The sequence below is a fragment of the Leucoraja erinacea genome, chromosome 33, assembly GCF_028641065.1.
Source record: "Leucoraja erinacea ecotype New England chromosome 33, Leri_hhj_1, whole genome shotgun sequence".
Classification (NCBI taxonomy): Eukaryota; Metazoa; Chordata; class Chondrichthyes; order Rajiformes; family Rajidae; genus Leucoraja; species Leucoraja erinaceus.
In genome coordinates, this window is record NC_073409.1 from 20092990 (window position 1) to 20115632 (window position 22643).

At 47.1% G+C, this 22643-nt stretch overlaps 1 protein-coding gene and 1 non-coding gene across 2 annotated transcripts in view; one reads left to right on the forward strand and one right to left on the reverse strand.

Annotated features, from left to right (window-relative positions):
- Positions 1–1004: 1004 nt before the first annotated feature.
- Positions 1005–1077, reverse strand: trnar-ucg (transfer RNA arginine (anticodon UCG)). Its single transcript has one exon. It is a non-coding gene; the product is annotated as a tRNA-Arg (tRNA).
- Positions 1078–1402: 325 nt separating this feature from the next.
- Positions 1403–22643, forward strand: part of polg (polymerase (DNA directed), gamma) — a 47671-nt gene continuing 26430 nt past the window's right edge. The window contains 10 exon segments of the mRNA XM_055660970.1: positions 1403–1535; positions 4544–5154; positions 7641–7836; positions 9013–9180; positions 11150–11296; positions 15974–16053; positions 19006–19188; positions 19890–20052; positions 22033–22109; positions 22425–22482. Coding sequence (XP_055516945.1) covers positions 4565–5154; positions 7641–7836; positions 9013–9180; positions 11150–11296; positions 15974–16053; positions 19006–19188; positions 19890–20052; positions 22033–22109; positions 22425–22482 — 1662 coding nt within the window. The 5' untranslated portion in view covers positions 1403–1535; positions 4544–4564.

Below are 22643 nucleotides of genomic sequence, written 5' to 3' on the forward strand. Positions count from 1 at the left end.
CATTTCCCTTTCCTCTTTCAGTCTGAAGAAGGGTCTCGACCTGAAACGTCACCTATTCCTTTTCTTCAGAGATGCTGCCTGACCCGCTCAGTTGCTCCAGCTTTTTGTGTTTGGCTTCAGTTTAAACCAGCATCTGCAGTTCCTTCCTAAACAGACTGGTTAATTGCTTTGTGTAGCACTTGCATTCAGTCTGCAAAAGTGACCCTGAACTGCTGGTTGCCTGCCACTTGAATTCCCCACCCCATTCTCCCTCTGCCCCATCTGACTCTGGGCCCCATGCACTGTGACAAGGCCCCTGCACTGTGGTATGTGGGCTCAATGTGCATGCTTGGTATCAAGTGGGCAACTGTGTCAGGGTATGTGGCAGTATTTTCTTGACTCTATGAAATACCAACAGTCAAAAGATTGTGTAGATAACATCTTGGAGGCCCTTCGCCCCTCCTACGTACTGCGCCTAAACATAGAAATATAACAGTGCCAAAAGTTTTAGGAGTCATATATATACAATCATACAGCACGGAAAACAGGCCCTTCGGCGAACAACTTTCGTCCTTTACTGACCAAGACGCCTATCCACACTAATCCCACCTGCCCGTGTTTGGCCCATATCCCTCTAAAACCTGAAGAGTACAAGGAAGACGAAAGACACAAAATGCTGGAGTAATGGGTGACTTTTCAAGTCGAGACCCTTCTTCAGAAGTGCAGATGCTGATTTACAAAAAAATACACACTGATTTACTGACCCACTGAGTGACTCCAGCACTTGGTGTCCTTTTTACCCACCTTTAATAAACCTTTGCTATTCATGAACCTGTCCAATTGCCTTTACAGTGGCACTGTTATGATAAATGCAGAGAATCCCAAGGGAAGAAACAGTGAACGGGTGCAAAATCCAGCACAGACATCAAGGTTTCAATAGACCTGTCTGTCACAATTAGTTTTGTTGAAAAGTGAAATTAGTAATGAATTGTAATGGAGAGACAAAATAGGTGAGGGTAAAAAAGCGACCGCGGCAGGACTCGAACCTGCAATCTTCTGATCCGAAGTCAGACGCCTTATCCATTAGGCCACGCGGCCGACAAGCAGATAGGGGGCAGCGGCGTAGAAAAGCACTCGAGAGCCCATAGGTCACTGGGATGGAATTTGTCCTTATCTCTGTGTTTAATTATTTATATCGATCCAGGTATTGAAACATTAATCAGTTTTTCCAAATAGTTTCCAACGGATTCAGTGTTTGAACTTCAGTGTCTTTGTTTTAACACTAAACTAGCAATGTCGCTGCCGGCCGTCGTCGCTCCGCATCGCCACCTGTGGGCGACACTAGAGTGTGGAGCAACCAGAGTATCTTTCATCTGCAGTTCCTTCCTACAAATTGCGAATATTCGCGTTGTTTGGAGGTGGCGGTGTGGGTGGAGGTTTGCAGCGATGTAGCAGCTCCCAGCTTGACCTCACCTCCTCTGCATTGAGCGAGGGAGGGAGGAATGAATGTGTTTGGAGCCTGCATGCGTTCAGCTGGGCTCTGCTCTTGTTGCAAGGTAGGTAGTGGAGCGCAGTGCACTGCACTGGTGTGGAGTATCTAATTATGTATCTAATTGTGTAACACGGTGCAAAGAAGGTTTATTCCACACACTGAACACTGGTGAAAATATTGCTGAATCTTCAATACTGGTGTTTTCAAACGGAAACTTTATAGAGATTGGCACAAAAAGCTAAGTAACTCAGGAAAGAAGGAATATGTAACGTTTCAAGTCGAGACCCTTCTTCAGACTCTTTTTCTTTTTTTCCAGAGATGCTGCCTGCCCAGCTGAGTTACTCCAGCTTTTTGTGTCTATCTTTAGTTTAAACCAGCATCTGCAGTTCCCTCCTACACAAAACTTTAAATAGACGTTTCAGAACTGCCTCCAAGTTTCAGAAGTGCCTCAGCATGATTAACTGGTGGGATTGCAACATGTGATGTAATGATACAATGAATCTCTAAGCAACCCCCTAATTCCCGGCTGGTATCTCACGGGATGGGTGGCATTGACTGTCAGAGCAGTGATGTGGGATGCAGGTACATTGTTTAGTTGCATTGAAGAGGCGAGGGTACATTTGCACAGCCCGGCTCAATGCAGCGCTGGATACACACAAGTGTGCTGATGCTCGAATCTGGAGCAAACATAATCCCAAACTGCTACAAGAACTCAGCGGGTCGGGCAGCAACTGGGGAGCCAAAGGGATTTTTTTTATTTAAATTTCAAAAATAAATTTTATTCTGATTGGAAACAAAAACTTTGCAAAAATACAGAGCATGCTTGTCAATATTGCTGCTGCCATACTCAGTAATGTTAACACCTCCCTCTTCCTTTACACAAATCACCCTTGCCACTCTTGTGGCCCCCTGGGGTGATATCCCTTCCCTTGTTTGAGGGGTGCCCCTCAATATCCACCCCTCAAGATCCTAGACTGTGGTCCTCCTCCCCCACCGAGCCTTGGCGTTGGCTGCACCGAGCTTCAGCGTGTCCCTCAGCACGTACTCCTGCAGTCTGGAGCAAAGATCTATAAGATCTTTGGCCTGGAGCGGGCCAGTCGGCAACGTTCCCTGACGGACATCTCGCTCTGCTGGGAGGCCAACAGGTTTCAGGCAGACCAAAGGGCGTCTTTCACCGAAAGGGATGGTCATTGTTTTGGGCCAAGACCTGCATCAGGAGGTAGATGATACCTCTTCCTGATTAAGGAAGATAGTCAGTATAACGAGGTGAGACAAGGGATGAGGAAAAACCAGGATTTGTCAGGATGAAAAACATCTGGGAACATCTGGAATTTTCGGATGTGTAAGTCCATAGCTCTCTGATGGCAACAATATGTGGATAGGATAGTGGAAAAGGCTTTTTCCCTGCTTGACTTAATAGGCTGAGGCATTGGGTATAAGAATTGGAAGTCACGTTGCAGTTGTAAAATACATTGGCAATACCTCACTTAAGAGTATTATGTCCAGTTCTGCTACATACAATATGTGAAAGATGCAGCAATGGAGCAAAGGCAGATGAGATTCACTAAGTTATTGCCTGGAACAGAGGATGTAGCTATAAGGAGAGAATGGACAGGCTGGGTTTATTCCAATTGACTGAGGAGTGACCTTTTTTGTGGTTTATAATATTCTGTGGGGTACAGATAGAATCTTTGCTGCAGGGTATGGGAGTCTGGAGCTGGAGGGTACCGGTTTAAGGTGAGGGGGAGAAATTTAAAGGGTATCTGAAGGGTATGTTTTTCACACAGAGGATGGTGAATATCTAGAGCGAGCTGTCGGAGGACGTGGTGGAGGCAGATACAATTTCTATGCTTAGTAAGTGGGGTGGTGCAGCTGTGGAGTTGCTGCCTTACAGCGCCAGAGACGCAGGTTCGATCCTGACTATGGGGCTGTCGATACGGAGTTTTACTTTCTCCCCATTTACGTTTCCAAAGACGTACATGTTTGTAGGTTAATTAGATTTGGTAAAAATTGTCCGTAACGTGTAGTATAGTGCGAGTGTATGGAGATTGGTGGTTGGCATGGACTCGGTGGGCCGAACGGCATATTTCCGCACTTTATTTCTAAACTAAACTAGGTGTGTAGGAAGGAACTGCAGGTGATAGAATGTTGCCTGGGTTTCAACAACTAAGTTACAGAGAAAGGCTGAATAAGTTAGGTCTTTATTCTCTGGACCGCAGAAGGTTAAGGGGGGACTTGATAGAGGTCTTTAAAATGATGAGAGGGATAGACAGAGTTGATGTGGATCAGCTTTTCCCTTTGAGAATAGGGAAGATTCAAACAAGAGGACATGACTTCAGAATGAAGGGACAGAAGTTTAGGGGTAACATGAGGGGGAACTTCTTTACTCAGAGAGTGGTAGCAGTGTGGATTGAGCTTCCAGTGGAAGTGGTGGAGGCAGGTTCGTTGGTATCATTTAAAAATAAATTGGATAGGCATATGGATGAGAAGGGAATGGAGGGTTATGGTATGAGTGCAGGCAGGTGGGACTAAGGGGACAAAAGCTGTTCGGCACGGACTTGTAGGGCCGAGATGGCCTGTTGCCGTGCTGTAATTGTTATATGGTTGTTATATGGTTATAGTTTAAACCTAAGATAGACAGAAAAAGCTGGAGTATCTCAGCGGGTCAGATTAAGTGTTTAAGAAGGAATTGCAGATGCTGGAAAATCGAAGGTAGACAAAAATGCTGGAGAAACTCAGCGGGTGAGGCAGCATCTATGGAGTGAAGGAAATAGGCAACGTTTCGGGTCGAAACCCTTCTTCAGAATTCTTAGTTCAGAATTAAACTAAGTGTTTGGACAGATACTTGGATAAGAAACGGTGAAGACGGATATGGGCCTGATGCGGACAAATTGGACGAGGTGTGGACAGGTTTCATGGTTGGTGTGGGTGAGGTGGTCTGATTCTGTGTGATATATTTCTACGATTCTCAATGCCAGCGCAGCTTTCATTTGATCATTTAGTTTTTATGTCTTGTATGAGAATGTTAGGATGTGAAGCTTTGCTCCCTTTCCCATCTTACTTTCATGACAGGAATCATGAGCAAGGGCTACAATGAATCATCTGTTACTGAAGAGGAAATCACTTACTTCACTTCTCCCAAAATGGACAGTCACCGTATCAAGATGGGCCAAGACCTCCACTGCAAGCTCAAAGCCAAAGGAGAGCGTAAATCGTGCCGGGTCTCAGGCGCGCATGAATCCACTGAATATCCAGATGCTGTCCGCTGGTCTCCACAAGCAGGTGTTTGGAGATATTGAGGCTGGGTACTCGGAGGAGGCAATCCAGAAGAGCATCGAGCATCTCCAACTCCACAACCTGTGGGGCAACGAGACCTCCATGCTTCCCGATGTGGAATTGCAACTGCCCAAGATGTATGGAAACAATATTGACGAACATTTCCGCACAATCGCTCAGAAGCAAAGTTTCCCTTACTTGGAGGCAGCCAACGAGCTGCTGCTTTGTGACCTCCCTGAGATGCCCATGGAGTGGACCTGGGCGGTCGGTTGGACAAAGTACAGCCCGGACGGTAAAGCAACGATGGTGGATTTCCCTGACGAAAGGGCACTCGTTTTTGATGTGGAGGTGTGTTCCACTGAGGGGCCGTGCCCAACATTGGCTGTTGCTGTGTCACCAACTGCCTGGTAAGAGTTCAGGTTTAAATATCATAATGGGAAAAAAATAATAATTTTGTCCAACTGGTATTAACAAGCACATGGACAGTTACATGGATGGGAAAGATAGACACAAAATGCTGGAGTAACTCAGCGAGACAGGCAGCATCTATGGAGAGGAGGAATGGGTGATGTTTCGGGTCGAGACCCTTCAGACTAATGTTAGGAGTGGGCGGTACAGAGATAAAATGTAGTCGGAGACAGTAAGACTGGTAGGAGAACTGGGAAGGGGGAAGGGATGGAGAGAGAGGGAAAGGAAGGGCTACTTGAAGTTAGAGAAAGATTTACACTAAGATTTAGAAGGATATGGGCCAAACGCAGGCAGGTGGTGCCAGTGTAGATGCAGCATCTTGGTCGGCAAGGGTAAGGGTAAGTAACCTGTCTGCGGGTGCTGTCTATGTACAGTTTGCACGTTCTCCGTGTGACCGCATGGGTTTCCCCCAGGTGCTGTAAAATTCTTAAGGGATTGGACAGGCTAGATGCAGGGAAAATGTTCCCGATGTTGGGGGCGTCCAGAACCAGGGGTCACAGTTTAAGAATAAGGGGTAGGCCATTTGGCCATTTAGGACTGAGATAAGGAAAACCTTTTCACCCAGAGAGTTGTGAATCTGTGGAATTCTTTGCCACAGAAGGCAGTGGAGGCTAATTCACTGGACATTTTCAATGGAGAGTTAGATATAGCTCGTAGGGCTAACGGAATCAAGGGATATGGGTGAAAAAGCAGGAACGGGGTACTGATTTTGGATGATCAGCCATGATCATATTGAATGGTGGTGCTGGCTCGAAGGGCTGAATGGCCTCCTCCTGCATCTATTTTTCTATGTTTGTATGTTGAAGTAGTGTGGGAGGGTGGTCCATGGTGCGAATGGACTTGGGCTGAAGGAACTGTTTCCATGCTGTATCTCTAAATTAGTGAACTTAAACAAAACTAAACATTGAAGAGCTCTTCCAGCTTTATTGTCATCTTAGAGCTAATTGTCACTAATAATCAATTGTTAGCAGTGTAGACAGTTTAACCCAGAACATCGGTCCTATCGGAAAACTGGTGAGGCCAAACCAAGTGATTTTACATTGAGGCCTTTACTGAGATTAGATTTTCATTTTATCATGGGCTTGTTTGGAATTGAGGTTCAGTGGAATAAAGGTGAATCCATTGTCTGGTTGTTCGGCCCATTATATCTAGCAAGTGCAGGATAGCCACTCTAAGAGAAGCTGATCATATTGAAATAAGATGGCCAGATGTACTGCTAACGTTGAGTGCTCGGTTTCCATTTGGTGGGAAAAACAGGAAAGTAGACTATTATCTAAATGGTGGCCGACTAGGAAAAGGGGAGATGCAGCGAGACCTGGGTGTCATGGTACACCAGTCATTGAAGGTAGGCATGCAGGTGCAGCAGGCGGTGAAGAAAGCGAATGTTGGCTTTCATAGCAAAAGGATTTGAGTATAGGAGCATGGAGGTTCTACTGCAGTTGTATAGGGTCTTGGTGAGACCACACCTGGAGTATTGCGTACAGTTTTGGTCTCCAAATCTGAGGAAGGACATTATTGCCATAGAAGGAGTGCAGAGAAGGTTCACCAGACTGATTCCTGGGATGTCAGGACTGTCTTATGAAGAAAAACTGGATAGACTTGGTTTATACTCTCTAGAATTTAGGAGATTGAGAGGGGATCTTATAGAAACTTACAAAATTCTTAAGGGGTTGGACAGGCTAGATGCAGGAAGTTTGCTCCCGATGTTGGGGAAGTCCAGGACAAGGGGTCACAGCTTAAGGGTAAGGGGGAAATCCTTTAAAACCGAGATGAGAAGAACTTTTTTCACACAGAGTGGTGAATCTCTGGAACTCTCTGCCACAGAGGGTCGTCGAGGCCAGTTCATTGGCTATATTTAAGAGGGAGTTAGATGTGGCCCTTGTGGCTAAGGGGATCAGAGGGTATGGAGAGAAGGCAGGTACGGGATACTGAGTTGGATGATCAGCCATGATCATATTGAATGGCGGTGCAGGCTCGAAGGGCCGAATGGCCTACTCCTGCACCTAATTTCTATGTTTCTATATTTGAAGAATGCATTTGCTAGAAGTGTTGGGTTTAAATCAACATCTGAGCCTCTGGTTCTAATATGTGTTTCGGAATGTTTAGTTAACTTTAGTTTAGAGATACAGCATGGAAACAGGCCCTTCGGCCCGCCAACCAGTGATCCCCCACACTAACACTATCCTACGTGCAAGGGACAATCTACAATTTTACTGGCCAATTAACCTACAAACCCGTGCATTTTTGGAGTGTAGGAGGAAACCAGAGCATCTAGAGAAAACCCACATGGTCACAGGGTGAATGTACAAACTCCATACAGCCAGCACCTGTAGTCAGGATCGAACCCGGGTCTTTGGCGCTGCACCACCATGCCATCCCTTAAAGATACAATGTGTTGTCTGTACAAATGTTCCCTGTCCCTCAGGTACTCGTGGTGCAGTAAGCGACTCGTTGAGAAGCGTTACACTTGGTCCAATCACCTGGTCCTGGCAGATCTAATTCCTCTGGAGACGTCTGCAAACCTCACCCGCCCATCAGGAGGTGAATGGCTGGAGAGACTAGTGATCGGCCACAATGTCAGCTACGACAGAGCAAGAGTGAAGGAGCAGTACTTGATGAAGGTGAGCTGGACAATTAGTCTTGTGTAGCATGGAAACAGGATGCCAACGTCCATGGCCACCAAGGTACCCCATCTATGCTGGTCCTATTGGCCCATGCTAGGCCCATGCCCCTCTGAACCTTTCCTATAAGTGTACCCATCCAAACGTCTTTTAAAATATCCAGATGCTGTCCGCCTGTCTCCGCAAGCTCATCTTTGGAGGTATTGAGGCTGGGTGCTCGGAGGAGGCAATCCAGAAGAGCATTGAGCTTGTCCAACTTCACAACCTGTGGGGCAATCTGACTTGAGGCCTCCACCTAATGTGACTGAACGTTGCATTTTATTTATTTCCAGGGATTTCCTTACACCAACTATATAGGTTTAAGTTGTGGTGTATTTTATTCTCACCATGTCACTACTGGCTGAGTCGGTTATGATTAATGTCCCACCCTCTGTTTAACATGGGCAGGATCAACACAGCGAGTGGTAGGGCTCTGGGAGGTGTTGTAGAGCAGAGGGATCTCGGAATGCAGGTACATAGTCCCTTGAAGAGGGCTTAGCCGGCAGATGGCGGGCCAAAATCTTTGGCACATTGGCCTTCATCAATCAAGTTGGGAGGTCATGTTGCAGTTGTATAAGATGTTGGTGAGACCGCATTTAGAGTATTGTGTTCAGTTCTGGGAAAGATGTTGTCAAGTTGGAAAGGGTGCAGGGAAACTTTACCAGGATGTTGCCAGGACTCGAGGGTCTGAGTTATAGGGAGAGGTTGAGCAGACTGGACTCTAGTCCCTGAAGCGCAGGAAGATAAGGGGTGATCTTATAGAGGTGCATAAAATGGAGATGAATGGAGACACAGAGCTTCTTGCGCAGAGTAGAGGAATCGAGAAATAGAGGGCATGGGTTTAAGGTGAAGGGGGAAAGATTTTGTATGAAACTGAAGGGTTAATTTTCACACAAACGGTGGTGGGTGTATGGAACGAGCTGCCAGAGGAGGTAGTTGAGGCTGGGACTATCTCAACATTTAAGAGACATTTAGACAGGTACATGAGGATATGGACCTAACGCAGGTAAGTGGGACTCCTGTAGATGGGACATGTTGGTCGGCATGGCCTAGTTAGGCTGATGGGTCTGTTTCCATGCTGTATAACTCTATGACACCATACTATCAGCGTTTACTGTGTGTTGTGTATGTCTGCAGGGGACCAAGTTGAGGTTTCTGGATACAATGAGCTTGCACATGGCAATCTCTGGGCTGACGGGATTCCAGCGCAGTCTCTGGATGGCAAGTAAAAAGGGAAAGAGGAGTGGCCTGGAAGAAGTAAAACGGCACATCAAACGAACCAAGGGCAAGTTCAGAGGTCCAGGGGTAAGTTCTCCAAACTACGCTCAGCTGGCGCGACTTTGCAGGGGATTTAAACCGTGAGAATATGAAGCAATGGACAAAGTGAAGAACTAGAGTCCGACCATAAACAGCAATCGGATCGGACCCTTAACATAAAAACATAGAAACATAGAAAATAGGTGCAGAAGTAGGCCATTCGGCCCTTGGAGCCAGCACCATCATTCAATATGATCATGGCTGATCATCCAAACTCACTACCCTGTTCCTGCTTGTTCCCCATATCCCGTGATTCCTTTAGCCCTAAGAGCTGTATCTAACTCTCTCTTGAATACATCCAGTGAATTGGCCTCCACTGCCTTCAGTGGCAGAGAATTCCACAGATTCACAACTCTCTGGGTGAAAAAGTTTTTCCTCATCTCAGTCCTAAATGGCCTACCCCTTGTTCTTAAACTGTGACCCCCTGGTTCTGGACTCGGGGGTCAAGAAGCAACGAGAGCGAGTATTGGCTGAAAGAAGGTGAGTTAGAGGGAACGGAGATTTAAAAAGAGCGCCAAAGGCACAGGTTCAAGTAATTTACAAATTAGCCCTAAAGTAGTTGATTCAGTAGCAATGTTGAGGTGAAGTGCTTTGGTGAGTAAAGTGCGAGTCTTTGGCTCGAGAGTCTTCGGCGAGGAGATGATGTTCAAAGGTAGAGAAGGTGAGAGGCCCAACCAATTGGGATTGGTCTACTGAAATGATGGCAGGCAAGTTGCTGCAGTGTGACTCTTGCAGGATGTGGGAAGTCAGGGACACCGCTGGTGCCTTTGACGACTACACCTGTGGAAATACTGCCCAGGTGCAGCTCCTGAAGGACCGTGTAGATGGTTGTGAAAGATTGCAGCAGGAACTAGATCAATTAGCCAGGTGGGCAGAGGAATGGTTGATGGTTGCATGGTTCCTTGAAGGTCGTATCGCAGGTATATCAGGTGGTCAAAAAGTATCTTAGCACTTTGGCTTCCATCAGTCAGAGTATTGAGTATAGAAGTTGGGAGGTCTTTTCCTCTCAAACCCATTCTCCTGCATTCTCCCCATTACCTCCGACACCCGTATCAATAACAAATCTATCAATCTCCTCCCAGCGGGGGTCAGTGGGGGTGGCGTGGGCCCAGCGGGGATCAGTGGGGGTGGCGTGGTGTGGGCGGGAGATGGCTTGGGCCCAGGCGGCGGGAGGAGGCGAGGGGAGCAGGCCTCACCGCAGCGGCGTCTGGTGTTGGGGTTACAGCCGCTGGGTTCAGATTCAGCAACTCCCGCCCGGCGACAGGACAACGGAGAACTGGCCGTTTCCAAAGTGGATTTTTTTCTTTTTTTTCTTACTCTGGTGTGGAACCCAACACCCCCTCCCCCTTTGGACGGCCATGTGTCTGAAGAGGGGTCTCGGCCTGAAACGACACATATTCCTTTTCTCCAGAGATGTTGCCTGTCCCGCTGACTTATTCTAGCATTTTGTGTCCATCCAACTGTGATCTACCTGCAACCCATCCATGTGTTTGATTGTAATTATGTTTCAGTATCAGTCTGAGAATGGGTCCTCCCCAAAGGTTCATAAGTGATAGGAGAAGAATTGGGCCATTCGGACCATCAAGTTTACTCTGCCATTCAATCATGGCTGATCTATCTCTCCCTCCTAAACCCATTCACCTGCCTTCTCCCCATAACCTCTAAAACCTGTACTAATCAATAACATGTTTAAGAAGGAACTGCAGATGCTGGAAAATCAGTCTGAAGAAGGGTTTCGGCCCGAAACGTTGCCTATTTCCTTCGCTCCGTAGATGCTGCCTCACCCGCTGAGTTTCTCCAGCATTTTTGTCTACCTAATCAATAACAGTTCATTGCCTGTGCAGGTTTCTAACCTTGGTCTCTCTGTGCTTGAAGGGATAAGGAGATGCATTGTAAATACTGGATCTGATATCGGCGGGTTTGATGGATGCTCATGTGTGTAGTGTTGCCGTTGTAGATTGGAGCGTGGGACTGGGTGGACATCAGCAGCATCAATAACCTGGCGGATGTGCATGCACTCTACGTTGGGGGGAAACCACTGGAGAAGGAGGCTCGAGAAATTTTCATCAAGGGCAACATGAACGATGTTCGGGACAACTTCCAGGTGAGACAACGTTGTGGACTACCCTTCACTGTTGCACGATGGTACGTCATGCATTGTTGCAAATCTCCAAATGACAGCTCTGCAGCTAAAGTCAAACTGCTGTGAGAATTCTGAATCAGGCAGCATCTGTAGAGGGAAATGGACAGACGACATTTTAGGTTTACAAACAGGTCATGGGACATTTTCTTCCCAGCTGTTATCAAGCAACTGAATCATCCTACTACAACCAGAGAGCTGTCCTGAACTCGAGTCAAGTTAAGTCAAGTTTATTCGTCACATACACATACGAGATGTGCAGTGAAATGAAAAGTGGCAATGCTTGCAGATTGTACAAACTACAAAACAGAATGGAACAGAATCACATATTCACATATTACATATTTCTGGGAGGAAAAAAAAGAAAAAACAGCAATTTTAAAAAGACTCCACACAACAGTAAATTGGTCCAGTAAGTTAGTCCCTGGTGAGAAAGGAGTTTACAGTCCTAATGGCCTCTGGGAAGAAACTCCTTCTCAACCTCTCCGTTTTCACAACATGGCAACGGAGGCGTTTGCCTGACCGTAGCAGCTGGAACAGTCCATTGCTGGGGTGGAAGGGGTCTCCCATGATCTTGTTGGCTCTGGAGTTGCACCTTCTGATGTATACTTCCTACAGAGGGGCGAGTGTAGTTCCCATAGTGGGTTCGGCCAAACACACTACTCTCTGCAGAGCCTTCTTGTCCTGGGCAGAGCAGTTCCCAAACCAAATCGTGATATTTCCGGACAAGATGCTTTCCACAGCTGCTGCGTAGAAGCACTGGAGGATCCTCAGAGGCACTGAATTTTTTCAATTGCCTGAGGTGGTAAAGGCGCTGCCTTGCCTTCCTCACCAGTGCTGCAGCGTGTGATGTCCATCTACCAACTACTATCTACCTCATTGATGATCCTCGGACAATGCTTGATCGGACTTTACTGGCACTAAACGTTATTCCCTTATCATGTATCTATACACTGTAAATGGCTCGATTGTAATCATGTATTGCCTTTCCGCTGACTGGTTAACACACAACAGAAGCTTTTCACTGCAGCTCGGTACACGTGACATTAGACGAAACTGGACTGAACTGAGATCAAGTAGAGGGGAGATGGATCATGGAACATAGAACTGTACAGAACAGGAGCGAGGCCCTTCAGCCCACAATGTTTCGTGCCAAACACGATACTTAGTTAAACTGATCTCATCTGCCTGCATATGATCCATATCCCTCCATTCCCTGTATTTCCATGTGCCTATCCAAAAGCCTCGTGAAGACCATTATTGTATCTGCCTCCACCACCATCCCGGAATTGCGTTCCAGGCCGCCACCACTCTGTGTAAAATAAAATAAAAATAAAAACACGCCCCGCATATTTCCATTATACTTTTTCCCTCTCATCTTTCCCTCTAGAGTTGGACATTTCTACACTGGGAAAACGCTTCTGACTGCCTACCCTTTCTACGCCTTTTATCATTTATGTAATTGTATTAAGTCTTCCACCAATCTTCAATGTTCCAGGGAAAACAATCCAAGTCTATCCAACCTCTCCCGGTCGCTGAAACCCACTAATCCTGGCAGCATTCTGGTAAACTTCCTCCACATCCTCTCCAAAACCACATCTTTCCTGTAACGGGGTGATTTGAACTGCTCACAATATTCCAAATGCAGCCGAACCAAAGTGTTGTAGAGCTGCATCATGAGATCCTGACTCTTATATCGAATGCCCCTTGCAATGAAGGCTAGCATACCATACACCTTCTTTGTCACCCTGCCTATTTGTGCTGCCACCTTCAGACTTGGACTCCAAGATCCCTCTGCACACCAATGCTATTGAGGATCTTGCCATTAACTGTATCCTCCACCCTTACATTTAACCTCCCAACGTGCCTTTGGTCGGGTTAAACTCCATTTCACATTTCTCCACCCATTTCTGCAGCTGATCTATATTGCACCGTATCTTCTGACAGCCTTCCTCGCTCTGTGCAGCTCCTCCAATGTTGGTGTTGTCAGCAAACTTACTCACCAGCTCATCTACACCTCCATCAGGGTCATTTAGTTGAGTTTCGTTTGTGAGGTACAGTGCAAAGCGTTTGTGGCGTGCTATCCAGTCGCTGGGGGAAGTTGCACAGCCGGAGAGGTCCACTTGGAATGTTCTGTGGTGGCACAGTGTTGCACTGGGAGGAGCCGCTGCCTCACAGCGCCAGAGACCGGGTTCAATCCTGACCTCGGGGTGCTGTCTGTATGGAGTTTGCACGTTCTCTCAGTGAATGCATGGGTTTCCTCCGGGTGCTCCGGTTTCGTCCCATATCCCATAGACGTGCAGGTTTGTAGGCGGATTGATCTATGCAAAATTGCCCTTCGTGTGTAGGGAGTGGACGAGAAAGCGGGGCAACAAAGAATGGATGTAAATGGGCGACGGATAGTTGGCATGGACCAGTTGGCTGAAGGGTCTGTATCCAAGCTGTATCTTTCAATCAAATCAATCAACTTAGGCAAAATGTCCAAAGCAGAATATTCCTGTCTGTGTGAAATACAGTGGACCCTTGTTTCAGAGGACCATTTTATAATGGACTTTGGTTAAAGCAGACCAAATCTGTTAATCTGTTGTAAATCATAAGATCATAAGTGATAGGAGTAGAATTAGGCCATTCGCCCCATCAAGTCTACTGCGCCATTCAATCATGGCTGATCTATCTCTCCCACCTAACCCCCTTCTCCCCATAACCTCTGACACCACACTAATCAAGAATCTATCTTTCTCTGCCATAAATATATCCACTGATTGCCTCCACAGCCATCTGTGGCAAAGAATTCCACGATTCACCACCCTCTGACTAACAAAATTCTTCCTCATCTCATCCAAAGAACGCCCTTTAATTCTGAACTTGTAGACAGAGTTTGTTGTTTCACGGAACAACCACTGGGTGATTAGAGCCAATGGTGTTTTCGAACCATTTGGGCTTAGTTCAGTTTAGAGATACAGTGCGGAAACACCAAGTCTGCCAGCGATCACCCATACACTAGATCTGTCTCTATCTCTGCGACAAGTCACAGTGTGCAGAATACTACCGCAGTGGTTCTATCTCTCTTCCCATGGGTCTACCCGCATGCACAGCCTCCTCACCCCCACCACAAAGACATGTATGCCCGCACCCCAACTTGTCTCCGTGAATCGCAGCGGCCGTAACACAACGCCAGAGACCATGACCCCAGGCCCCACCATCCGCAATCACGCCCCCTCTCTTTGGGGCCCTGGCACCACCCGACATATTAGGAACAACTCAGAGTGTTCAGCTTAGAGCCCGAGCGCCCAGAGAAACCCCACGGCATCACCGGGAGCACACGGTACCAGGATCAAACCCGGGTCCCCGGCATCGCGAGGCAGCGGCTTTACCCGCACGACCCACAGATGACAACTAAACCGCACGTCCGTATGTCTGGAAACCCGAACGCCCGGTGGAAACCCACGCCGTCACAGGCAGCACCCGTGGTCAGCGTCGAACCCGGGTCTCTGGCGCTATACGGTAGCAATTCTACCACTGTGCCACTAGGTATAACAACCATATAACCATATAACAATTACAGCACGGAAACAGGCCATCTCGACCCTTCTAGTCCGTGCCGAACACATAATCTCCCCTAGTCCCATATACCTGCGCTCAGACCATAATCCTCCATTCCCTTCCCATCCATATAACTATCCAATTTATTTTTAAATGATAAAAACGAACCTGCCTCCACCACCTTCACTGGAAGCTCATTCCACACAGCTACCACTCTCTGAGTAAAGAAGTTCCCCCTCATGTTACCCCTAAACTTCAGTCCCTTAATTCTCAAGTAATGTCCCCTTGTTTGAATCTTCCCTACTCTCAGTGGGAAAAGCTTTTCCACGTCAACTGTGTCTATCCCTCTCATCATTTTAAAAACCTCTATCAAGTCCCCCCTTAACCTTCTGCGCTCCAAAAAATAAAGCCCTAACTTGTTCAGCCTTTCTCTGTAACTTAGTTGCTGAAACCCAGGCAACATTCTAGTAAATCTCCTCTGTACTCTCTCTATTTTGTTGACATCCTTCCTATAATTAGGCGACCAAAATTGTACACCATACTCCAGAATTGGCCTCACCAATGCCTTGTACAATTTTAACATTACATCCCAACTTCTATACTCAATGCTCTGATTTATAAAGGCCAGCACACCAAAAGCTTTCTTTACCACTCTATCTACATGAGATTCCACTTTCAGGGAACTGTGCACAGTTATTCCCAGATCCCCCTGTTCACCTACATTCTTCAATTCCCTACCATTTACCATGTATTGTGTGTCGTCTACTGTTTATTGCGTAGTGTTTGTTGGCATCATGTTCAGCATAGACATCGTGGGCAAAGGGCCTACACTTGTGCTGAAGATAGACACAAAGTGCTGGAGTAACTCAGCGGGTCATACAGCATCTCTAGAGAAAAGATGGGTGAAGTTTCGGGCCGGGACCCTTCTTCAATTGGCTCTCCTTCAAATAGCAGATAATCCCTGATAACAGACACCGTTATTTTCCATCATGTGGTCTGTTATAACGAGGGTTTACTCTAGTGAAAAATGAGAAGTATATCGTGACGTGAATGATTTTAATTTTTGGCCGTTATATGTACTTTATTCACCGATGACAGGCGCTGATGCAATACTGTGCACTTGACGTTAAGGCTACGTACGAGGTGGTTTGTGAGGAGCTTCCACTGTTTCTAGAAAGGTGAGTCGACGTTTCTCAATAAGCAATGCCTTTCATTCTCCTTATTCTGAAGCCAGATTCAGCCATAATAAATGTGGCACTGTCATCTTATCGAGCCCCACACAGGTTGAAGGTTGTCAGACTATCACAGTTGATTTTGATAAGAATATTATTGGAAAGGTATTGAACAGCTCAGCACAAGAACAGTTGAAGAAGTGTCCCGGCCATCCTTTTCTCCAGAGATGCTGTCTGACCCGCTGAGTTACTCCAGTATTTAGTGTCTATCTTCAGCACAAGAGCAGGCCCTTTGCCCACAACGTCTGTGTTAAACATGATGCCAACATATCCAGATGCCTATCCAAAAGCCTCTTAAATGTCACTCTCGCATCTGTGTATCGTAGATAGTCTCTATCGTAAATGTCACTATCGTGTCTGTCAATCGTAAATACCAACCCCAGCAGCACAATCCAGGCACTCGCACACTCTGCGTAAAAAAAAAAAAAAAGTTGCCCCGCACTTTGTTGGCACGGTGGCGCAGCGGTGGAGTTGCTGCCTTATAGTGTGAGAGTTCAATCCTGACCACGGATGCTGGCTGTACGGAGTTTACACCTTCTCCCCGCAGGTTTGTAGGTTAATAGGCTCGGTATAAAATGTAAAATAGTCCCTAGAGTCTGTAGGGTAGAGATAATGTGCAGTGATCGCTGGTCGGTGTGCACTCGGTGGGCCAAAGGGCCTGTTTACGCGCTGAATCTCTAAACTAAACTAAACCTTTCTATTTCACTTTCCCGCTCTCACTTTAAAGCGATGCCTTCGAGTATTTGATTTTTTCCGTCCTGGGAAAAAGGTTCTGACTGTCGACCCTATCTATGCCACATAATTTTATATACTTCCATCAGGTCTCCCCGCAACCTCTGATGTTCCAGGGGAAACTATCCCAGTCTGCACAACTGGTATGTTTAGACTGAGAAGCAAAGTTATCCTGGATATCCATGATTCCTGTCACCACCTGGGGAATTCATAGCTGGAGAGCTTCAATCATCCCTTGCATCATCTCTGAACTAATCACAGAATGAGGCCATTTAAGTCAATGCTAGCTCATTGTGAAATCTTGTATTCCCTCCACTGTAATCATAAGCAAGGGCAGACAGGCAAAGGCTTGGCATAATCCCCCCCCCCTGCTCCCACCAGCGTTCAAAACACAGCCAGCATTTCCCATCACAAAGTAAGAAACAAAAAGCTGGAGTAACTCAGTAGTTCAGGCAGTATCTCTGGAGAAAATTGATAGGTGACGTTTCGGGTCGAGACCCTTCTACAGATTGAGAGTCAGGGGCGAGGGAAACGAGAGATATAGATGGTACACAGAACAAATGAATGGAAGTTATGCAAAAAAAGCAACGAAGATCAAGGAAAGGTGGAGCCCACAATGGTCCATTGTTGGCTGTGGGGAAGGTGATGACAAGTACAGTGAAACTAGTACGATGACAAGGGTGGGGAAGGAATGGAGGGGATGCAAGGGTTACTTGAAGGTAGAGAAATCAATATTCATACCACTGGGGTGTAAGCTGCCCAAGCTAATATGAGGTGTTGTTCCTCCAATTTGCATTTGGCCTCACTCTAACGAAGAGGTTTTTCTGTCGGACGAGAATTCGGCAACACCCTGAAGTCTGAAGAAGGGTCACGACCCGAAATGTCACCTACTCCTTTTTTCCAGAGATGCTGCCTGACTCTCGGAGTCACTCTAGCAATTTGTGTCTAAACCAGCATCTGCAGTTCCTTCCCACACATTTCCTAACACAAACATGCTTGTTATTTAGGCGAGAAGGAGCATTGAAACGACTTGTTTACATCTACTCACTGAAGCTGCGGGATCATTGTATGTTCACAGGTTTTGCTGACTACAATGAGAAGCCCATTAGCCTTCTACTACCACCCGATACAGATGCTGTCTGACTTATTCATAGAGGTGCCTGGCACAAAACAAACTCTTTGGCCCACCATGTCCACACTGACCACATTGTCAAGTTGCCAATCAATATCCCATTTAGTCCCAAGGGGTGGCACAGTGTTGCAGCGGGTAGAACTTTTGCCTCACAGCGCCAGATACTCTGGTTCCACCCTGTCTTTGGGTGCTGTCCTTGTGGAGTTTGCATGTTTTTTTCTGTGACCACCTGGGTTTCCTCTGGGTGTTCTGGTTTCCTCCCACATCCCAAAGACGCGCGGGTTTGTAGGTTAATTGGCCTCTGTAAACTTGCCCCTCGTGTGTAGGGAGTGGATGGAGAAGTGGGTTACGGTAGAACTAGTGATAGGTTGATCGCTGGTCGGCGCGGAGTCGGTGGGCCGAAGGGCCTGTTTCTGTGCTGTATCTCTAAAGAGTGTGGCCCAGATGGAATGGGTCTTAGATAATATTGGCTGCCTTTTTGAGGCAGCACCTCCTTTTGATCCCTTCGATAGTGAGGAGGTTAGTATCTGTGATGGACCAGGCAGTGTCTACCACTCGCAGTAGCTCTCCTTCTTTCCTGGACGTTTTGGTCGCTGAACAAGGCCGTGATGCAACCAGTCAGGACTCCCTGTACCATACAACCAGAGAAGTCACCAGTTCAAGGTGTGACGAAGGGCATGACTTTCTGATTTTGTTAAGTTTAGTTTTGCAGATACAGGGCCGTCGGCCCACCGAGTCCACACCACCAGCGATCCACGCACACTAACACTATTCTACACACACTAGGGACAATTTACATTTATACAAAGCTGGTTAGCCTGTAGACCTGCACGTCTTTGGAGTTTTAGAGGAAAACAAAGATCTCGGAGAAAACCCTAGCAGGTCAAGGGGAGAAGGTACAAACTCCGTAAGGACAGCACCCGCACTCAGGATCGAACCCGGGTCTCTGGTGCTGCAAGGCAGCAACTCTACCGCTGGGCCACCATGTTGGTGGGCAACACAGACCTGTAACTATGGTTGTTCTACGTCTTAAGGTGCCCACACCCGGTGACCTTCGCTGGCATGCTGGAGATGGGCCAGTGCTACCTTCCTGTAAACCACAACTGGAAGCGTTACCAAGATGAAGCACAGGGCACCTATGAGGAGCTACAGTGGGAGATGCAGCAGTCCCTCATGAACCTGGCTAACGATGCCTGCCAGCTACTCGAAGCAGAAAGGTGAGCCCCTTGTTAAATTTGATTGCCAGATAAATCAATGGTTCAATGGTACTGTATTGTCGCTGTATTCTACCTAGGGACGGTGAAATTCCATTTTTATGTAGAGTTCGGTGAAAATCTTGATCTACATAGACCCAGAACATTACCTATTCCTTTTTGACCCCTGTGGTCGGGTCTCTGGAACTCTGGCCCGGCAGGAGCCTACAGATCCGTTCCCATAGCCAACGTCCGAGGCCGCCTTTGCCACCCGGTATCTCGGCCCCCTGGTGGCCCAGGCAGAACGTTATGCCCCTGTCCCACTTAGGAAACCTCTGGAGACTTTGCGCCCCACTCAAGGTTTCCGTGCGGTTCCCGGAGGTTTTTGTCAGTCTCCCTACCTGCTTCCATTACCTGCAACCTCCGGCAACCTCCTGCAACCTCCGGGAACCGCAAATAAACCTTGTGTGGGGCGCAAAGTCTCCAGAGATTTCTGTTCAGGTTTCCTAAGTGGGACAGGGGCATAACAGTACCGTTTGAATCCTCTCTGCTGCACCGGCAAAACGGATAATCCGGCAAGGCTCTGGAACGGCAAAATCGGCGGTGGACCTGTATTTCACTCCAGGGTCGACACTGCGACTCCTGGTGTCACAGTGGGAAGTAGTTTGTTCGCCACGCTACAAGATGTTGCATGTATCGGCCATTATACAACTTCTCTTTCCCAGGTACAAAGACGACCCCTGGCTGTGGGACCTTGAATGGGACACCCAGGAGTTTAAACAGAAGAAGAACACAAGGCGGAAGGGGAAGGCATCGGATTCCACCAGCGTGCTGGCAGAATGTAGCTCGGCAGCAGAGCAAGAGGAAGGTCAGATTATTTGCATTATTGTTGTTCATTGCCTCTGTTCATAAGTACGTAAGTTCCTGGAGCAGAATTAGGCCATTCAGCCCATCCAGTCTACTCCACCATTCAATCATGGCTGATCTATCTTTCCCACTTAACCCCATTCTCCTGCCTTCTCCCCATAACCCTTGACACTCGTACTAATCAAGAATCTGTCAATCTCTGCCTCGCAAATACCCAATGACTTGACCTCCACAGCCGTCTGTAGCAATTAAATTTATCGATTCACCACCTGATTAAAGACTTAGCAAAGCTATTAAACTAGGCTTCTGGAGTTGTGTGTGGTGGGTGTACATATTGGGTGATCCAATGAGAAGAAGGGCATAAGTCACGGTGGCGCAGCGGTAGGGTTGCTGCCTTACAGCGAATGCAGCGCCGGAGACCCAGGTTCGATCCCGACTACGGCTGCTGTCTGTACGGAGTTTGTACGTTCTCCCCGTGACCTGCGTGGGTTTTCTCCGAGATCTTTGGTTTCCTCCCACACTCCAAAGACGTGCAGGTTTGTAGGTTAATTGGCTTGGTAAATGTAAAAATTATCCCTAGTGGGTGTAGGATAGTGCTAATGTGCGGGGATCGCTGATCCGCGTGTACCTGGTGGGCCGAAGGGCCTGTTTCTGCGCTGTATCTCTAAACTAAACTAAAACTGCAAAGTAATAAAAGCAGCAAAAGGATACAAGACTCTAACCTTGACTATAATTGTGACTCTAACTTCACAATTTGCAACTCTTTCGGGACTTTTCTTCTGGGGGATCGGGAGAAAAAGCTGGAAGAGAGGAGGGGCAGGACATACCTGTGGTATTTGTCCAACAATCTGTCTATCAGAAACCCCCCTCGCCTGTGTTCACATATCACCAGCCCTCCTCTCTTCCAGCTATTTTTCCTGATTTCCCCAGCCTGAAGAGGGGTCCCATCCCGAAACATCACCGATCCATGTTTTACAGAATGCTGCCTAACCCGTTGAGTTACTCCAACACTTTGTGCTTTTATGTAAACAGCATCTTCAGTTCCTTGTTTCCAAGAGTAAAAGCAACAGTCGACTATCCTCACCCTTTTCACGACTCCGCCATTCAATAAGATTATAGATTCATACGGCATTGAAACAGGCCCTTCGGCCCAACTTGCCCATGCCAACCTAGATGCCCCATTTACATAGTCACACCAACCTCCGTTTGGCCTATGTTCCTCTAATCCTTTCTATCCATGGCCTATGTTCCTCTAATCCTTTCTATCCATGTCCCTGTCCAAATGTCTGTTAAATTTAGTTATTGCACTTGCTCAACTACCTCCTCTGTCACCTTGTTTAAGAGGGAACTGCAGATGCTGGAGAATCGAAGGTTACACAAAAAAGCTGGAGAAACTCAGCCGGTGCAGCAGCATCTATGGAGCGAAGGAAGAAGGGTTTCGGCCCGAAACGTTGCCTATTTCCTTCGCTCCATAGATGCTGCTGCACCCGCTGAGTTTCTCCAGCTTTTTTGTGTAACCTCCTCTGTCACCTTGTTCCATACCCTCTGTGAAAAAGTCCCTCGGGTTCCTATTCAATCTTTCCTCTCTCACTTTAAACCTACGTTGCCTGGTTCTCGATTCTGCTACTCTGGGTAAAGGACTCTGTGCATTCACTCCATCTATTCCCCTCATGATCATATACATCTCTATGAGATCACCCCTCACGCACTCCAAAGAATAAAGTCCTAGCCTGCCCAATCTCTCAATTTAGCTCAGGTTTAGAAAAGATACTCAGGTCCTCAAGTCCTGGCAACGTCCTGGTAAAACTTCTCTACACTCTTTCCAGCTTCATATGGAATGGTATGGTACTTTATCAGTCACGTGTACTGAGGTACATTGGAAGAACATCCTCCTTATAGAATTATGGTCAGTTTCTTCAGTGTCATCTCCTTGCACTAATTCCATTTCCCTTGATTTTCTTGATATCCCAAATTAATTTGATCTCTGTTGAATATACACAGTACCTGAGCCTTCATAGCATGTTAGACGGAGAATTCCAAATGATCGCTACATTTGGGTTGAAGACATTTCCCCTCGGGTCAGTCATGAATGTCCAGCCCTTATTTCCAGACCCTGGTTCCTGCTTCCAATCACCCAGGCAGCGAATTCCTGCACCAATTTTGCAGCAAAGTGGAGCAGTGTTAGAGCCGCTGCCTCACAGCACCAAAGACCCGGGTTTGATCCGGACGTCCGGTGCTGTCTGTGCAGAGTTTGACTGCAGACGTTACTCTATTTTTGGTGTGGACTTTTGATGATATTGCCTGCCTTTTAGGCTAAACCCAATCTGCATGGATCAGTAAATTGCTTATGGAGACTTTTACCTGTTAACGCTTTTCCCGTGCTCTGGTTGCAGATGGTATCGGAAGATATGCGTCAGGTGGACTGATCCAGAGTGGTTGCCCGGACCCAACGTGGGTTTCCTGTGGGTGCTCCGGTGTGTGTTTGGAGCTCATGTGCCCCTATGTGGCCAGATGGCCCTATTTCCATGCTGAGAACCATCTTTCAATCAATTGGACCTTATCAATAAGTGAGAAGATCACTTGGGGAAGGGAAGAGATAGATCAGCCATGGG